Source organism: Propithecus coquereli, unplaced genomic scaffold, assembly GCF_000956105.1.
Source record: "Propithecus coquereli isolate 6110/MARCELLA unplaced genomic scaffold, Pcoq_1.0 Scaffold46, whole genome shotgun sequence".
Lineage (NCBI taxonomy): Eukaryota > Metazoa > Chordata > Mammalia > Primates > Indriidae > Propithecus > Propithecus coquereli.
Window position 1 is genome coordinate 1,763,753 of NW_012150396.1, and position 5,969 is coordinate 1,769,721.

At 38.6% G+C, this 5,969-nt stretch overlaps 1 protein-coding gene across 1 annotated transcript in view; it reads right to left on the bottom strand.

Annotated features, from left to right (window-relative positions):
- The window catches only part of ANK2 (ankyrin 2, neuronal), a 263,985-nt gene that overhangs the window by 139,861 nt on the left and 118,155 nt on the right, over window positions 1–5,969 (bottom strand). Inside the window, exons 3-4 of the mRNA XM_012655073.1 lie at window positions 2,655–2,753; window positions 355–453 (exon numbers count right to left, since the gene is read on the bottom strand). Of these exons, the coding sequence (XP_012510527.1) occupies window positions 355–453; window positions 2,655–2,753 (198 nt within the window). The remainder of the gene's footprint in view (window positions 1–354; window positions 454–2,654; window positions 2,754–5,969) is intronic.

The following is a 5,969-nucleotide window of genomic DNA, read 5'->3' on the forward strand; positions in this document are numbered from 1 at the left end:
CTCAGGCTGGTCTCGAACTCCTGAGCTCAAACAATCCGCCCGCCTCGGCCTCCCAGAGTGCTAGGATTACAGGCGTGAGCCACCGTGCCCAGCCCACTTTATATTCTTTTAAAAAATACATAAAGATAATGATATTACATTTGTCAAGTATGCAGTTACATTTAAAGGGAGATTATGATATGTCAAAAAATAAATTTCATTGTATGAGTTAATAAAATAATTTGGCTAAAATAAATAACAGAAACATTTTAAATAAATTTATCTGACTAACAGCCAGTTAAACCCATTAAATCAACTTCATGAAACTATTCTAATTTAAATTGATTTACATTAGAGAAAATCTGAATATAATACCTGGGACTGTGCATTAATATTGGCTCCTTCCTTAACAAGAACTTTGACAACTTCTGCTTGTCCAGCCAAAGACGCAATGTGAAGAGCAGTATTGCCTTTCTGTTTTGGAGAAACAAAATAAAAATATTAGAAGTTTCTGAATTTTGTAGAAATCAAAATATGCAGGCATTTTTATTTGCTGATTACTTCAACTGATTAAAAGTTGTCATTTTATCAAGACAGTAGCCCATTCGTGAAAGGATTATTTTTTACCATCAAAAAAATTGACCATCTCCTATAGTGTCTCCCTTTTTATCTTTCACAATACTGGTGTAGTGTTGAGAATAAACAAAAACTGAGTTCTTAATGAATCAAAAAATTTGGGGTGCATACGTGTGTGTGTGTGTGTGTGTGTGTGTGTGTGTGACCAATATCTCATGAAATTCATGGGATTTAAGCAATAACTAAAGAGTCCTCCTGCAAGGAAATATTAAGTAAAAAAAAAAAAAAACTTTACTGAAATATTGAATTTATTTCACCTTGCAAAGAAAACTCAGGGATTTTCAGTGGTAGAGAAAATGACTTTGCTCACAGTTGTGTTTCCAGTCACTAGGGCACGTGGTTGTTGCTCAAAATATTTTGGCAATAAAAAAATAAATTTTACATGAATCATAATGTTACCAGTAATTTCCACCATTTGCTATCAAATTTGCCATCCACAGCACCAACCACCAATGAAAATAATTTGAACATTTTGTGAAAATAAAATATAGGACAAGAGATTAAAAATACCTATCAAGTGACTGAAATAAATAATAAAAAGAAAAAAAGTGAAAAACAAACAGAAACCTATAGGTTGCAAGCCATAGAGTTTGGACTCTAGTTCTCTTTCTGCCTCCAGCTCACTGAGGGACCATTACCCACTGATGTTGTATTTGAGGGGCTAAGTTTCCTCCTTTTTAAACGAGATTTTCTCCTGGAAAATTTCACAACTCTAATCTATGATTAAAAGCAAACCTGTGTTTTAAAATATCAATAGAGTTTCAAAGAAAAGAAAAATAAAAACAATAGTAAACATTTAAGCAATCAAAAAGTGGTTGGTTTAAGGAATATACTATATTAACACAAGCAAATTAGGGAAGGCAAATAATTTGGTCTACATTCAAATAGATTTTGTTCTAGATATTTGTTCAACCCTTATTTGATGTGCTAAAGAGAAATGTTCATTAAAATATTTACTCTCTCTTTATGTTCAAAGTAAGGAATTTATTGCATACGGTGAACATATATTTTAACTTCTTTGGAATTTCCAGAGAGTTGTTTATTTGTTTTTGTTTCTTAATTTCTGTTAGAATTGCTGTTTACTATACTATTAGCAGGATCAATGTACACTTGGCAGTTATGCATGAGGTGTTGGAAATGCAGGTTAACTGGTCATATTTCTAATTCATTCCCACATTGTGTTTTGTTTACTCCTGATTGAACTAATGCCCCAGCCAGAGGCTTGAGTAACTGACTTCTTCTGCATTTCCCACACTCATACATATTATCACATTCTGGCTTTGGTCAACAGGCTTGGCTCTGATTAGATACTGTATTTTTTTCCAAATAAAAATTTCACCTTCAAAAGACAAAGATTTGTCATTATCAATAATACTTTTTAGAATATCTGTTGTTTATGAAATGAATCCCTGAGAAGTTTGAATATATTTTAGCAAAATCAGCATCAACGAGGGAGCAACAGTCTCTAGTGTACGAAGCATCTTGTATATTTTTTTAAAAATGAGTCCAATTTCTTTGCAAACACACATTATAGTGATAAAGTCTAATTTTACCCTAATAATTCAATCCATGATCCAAAATCTCCTTTGCATTAGAGCACAAAGGACTCTGTATATCCTCACACCAAATTGAATGAATACCTTAGAAGATACATCAATGTAACTGAAGCATGAAAATTACTCATTTCCATTGAAAAGTTTACCACACCAATTTATTTAGAAATGATGAAGTACCCTTGGGAAAATAGGTGCTATTGCCCACAGAGGATTATGTCAATCTAGTCCTGTTTGTGAATCAAAGGAGGAAAGACAAAATATTAGAAACTAGGTTTACAGATTTCTACAGCCTCATGTTTGATAAGTCTTTAAACCAAACAATTAAAGCTCTGCAAAGTTTAACGGAGAGGGTTTCAATTTTAGTGCTGCAGAGTTAAGAATCTTGGTGTTCCAGCAAATCTCTGAAATGTACAACTGGGAAATGAAGCTTTAAATCATTTCCAGTTTCCTAAGGAAAATAAATTCTACCAGCAAGAACATTACCTTAGTGGCGGAATCCACAGAGGACCCTCTTCCCAGCAGCTCCTGAACCAGCCCCACATGACCTTCCTTGGCAGCCAGGTGGAGAGCGTTGAGTCCATTCTGGGGGGAGAAAGAACAGCCCTCAGAAGTGGCGTGACGATGACGGAGACAACGTCCTCAGTGTCCTGATCTCACTCATGCATATAACCCGGAGAATACACGGACTCTGATCTCTGCATTTTTTTTTTGTTTTTGCATAAGCTTGAATCTATTATGTTCAGGGGATCTAATTTCAGTGTCTTTGATTCAGAGGCAAAAAGGTAGATATTCACTAGAAACATAGATTTGGCAACTTCATCTAAACCAACTGTTTTTTAAACTAAGAAATTTCTAAACGCTTTTCTAATGAGAAAAAAGGAGAGCAGTTTCAGATCATTTGTTGTGCCAGTCAAAAATAAAATTCTATCTAGTTTCTGAAACATATAGATCTTTAAATAAATCTTCTTACTTTTTAACAAATGGAAGAGGAATGTCTTTTTTGTAAAGCAATTAAAAAAACCATAGGACAATTCCTGTGGTAACACAACTCTTCAATGACGACCCTATGCTTGAAATATATTTAATACTATGTCACTGAATTGCATTGACTTTTTTCAAAAGTTTAAAATTTATTTTATAATCTCTGATAGTACTATAATATCAGATTCCAATCTATCTAAATCCCTAAAAATTAATTATTCATAACATTGAGCAAACTTATTTAAAATATCACTAAATATTATATTTACATATATTAAAATGACATAAAGCTTAAAATAAATCTTACTGTACATATAAGAAGAACCAAATATAAATGTAAATTACTATATGGTAAATTTCATATATATGGTCATTGTATATTTTATACTTAATGATTTTGTTATTGAAAGTATTTAGGCTTTTACATTTGATATATTTTTATACTTGACTAAAAAATAAAGTAATATTTGTTTTTCTTCTGTGCAAATTATGGTCCTGGTTTTAACATTTAACTTTGAGTACGCAATGAGGTGGTACTATCAATATATACATGCATAGTTTCTATATAACTGTCCCAAAATGGTAAGAAGTAACGCACTTTGGAAATTTACTATTATATTCCCAGAAAATTTAACAAATAAATCAACAATATAATAAAAACTTGAAAAAATAGAGTTTTATGATCTCTGGATTCTACAATATGCAAGTGATGTTAACTGTGTTAACTGTACACAAGTGATTTAGCAAATAAAAATTATGTTCACTCCTCTCATCAATTCAAGGAAAGCATTGCATTTTAAAGTTACTTCCTAGAGTTGGGGGCAAGAAGGCTAACTAGAGGCAGCAAGCATATGCCTCTTCTCCAGAGAACAATCAGGATATTCATCAAAAACCCATATTTGGAATAGATCATCAGAGAGAGAAAGAGTCAAGATAACAGAGAGGCAATGGGAGACATCAGGGTGAAGTCAGAAGATGGACACACAGCCTGGGTCTCCTGAGTGCCTTGAGAAGCCCCCTGCCTGGGACTCAGGGAAGGGGCAAGCAGAAGACTTTGGGGGCCCTACACTCCCACCTGGAACCTTTACAGTTTTGAGTAATGAGGAGTTTCATGACACCCCCAGGCCTCCGGAGTGCTGGGGGGAGCTCAGGTGGAGTTTCAGCAGGGTTCCAAACCCTGGACACTGGTGCCCAGAACTCATCAGGAGCGTATGCCCCCAGTGCTCTGCTACTGCATGGCTGCCAGGCCAGAGAGGAAGATGGGACCTTGAGTGATGTCCTGAGCTCCAGGGTTAAGTTTCTCTGCTGCAACGGTGGGCTGGGGTGGAACTAAGGGGTGTTTGGACCAGGAGCTCCACACCTGCAAGCCTTTTCCTGGAGCTGCCCACATGTCTTCTTGCATGGAACACAGCATGCTTCCTGTCCTCACCCACCCGGACTGGTCTGCAGCGACACTCCAAGTGGCTGGCTTGAGTCTTCCTTGGGCAGGCGTGTACCAGCTTGCAACTCCTGGTCATGGTCGCTTAGACTTGGGGATTCTAGGAACGGGTTTGAGGGCCTGTTCCCATACTCCCAGGACTCGACTGTGTCATGTGGAGACATTGAGAAGAGACTTGTGAACTGATCTCTGGTAGGGAGGGAGCTCACATAGGCAGAACTGAAAGGAGCATGTGGTGTGCGTTTGTGCTGCAGTTCATGCACGGGACACCCATCCCCACTCAGAAACAGCACCCATGCTTTCTGTCCTGGCTGGAGAGGTTCGCAGTCTGGTCCAGCTGGTCTGTCTGAGGGCAATCGACCTTTGACTGGCCTGGCTGGTTTGGCTGGCTATCAGTGCCAGAAGCTAGAGGGAAAGTCACTGGGTCAAGGGATGGGGAGCAACTTGAACCTCACTTCTGCCTGCTAGATTGTGCATTCCGGACTGCTCCTCCTTCATGAGCAGGTTCTTTGGCTTGGAGGGGGCATCTCCACCATCCTCCTCGGAGGCTTCCTCCAGCAGCATGGGAACTGATCTTCAACCCCCACTGGGACAGCATTTGTGCTAGCCTTTGGGGAGCCTGGACATGGACTTGCGTGACCGAGCCCCATCCGGCTTTGCCCCTTCCATCAGCCTTGGTGGTGGTGGATCACAAGAAGGGGCCCCCTGGGAGTTACAGGTCCTACCCAGTGTCTGGGACTCTGAGTGCTTCTTCTGATAGACTAGAGCCAGGCATAAGTCTCCCAAACAACAACACATTGAGCTCTCTCCTGCCAGCACCACCTGCTGGCACGGAGGTCAACTTGTACAACCCACTCAATCATTTGCTGATTCAATCATACAGGGCTCAGCCGACTCTTACCTGCAAACACCACCTACTGGCCTGGAGACTAAAATGGACAACACAACATAATTCTTACTTTTAGAAGCACACAGGGCTTGGGAAAGAGATAAGATTCTAGAGACATCCTCTCTTTCTCGGCAGGAGGAAGGGAACCTGTTCACACACATAGTGCACTGCCAATATAGTCTAAAATAATTAGCATTTGAGAAAACCACCACATTAAATCTACCTATTGCTAAGAAATTTAATCAGCACCTTGGCCATCTGAAAGTACCCACAAACAAAGCCAAAGATCCTTACCTAACATACACTACAGTCAAACCTCTAAGAGTAGGGGAAGGAAGTACCATCTAAACAAAAGTAAAGTCAAAAACAGGAAGTGAACAGCTTCTCTAGATGAGAAGGAATCAGTGCAAGACCTCTGGCAGTATGAAAAAACAGAGTGTAATGATACCCTTAAAGGATCACACTAGCTCTCCAGCAAGGGACTCCAACC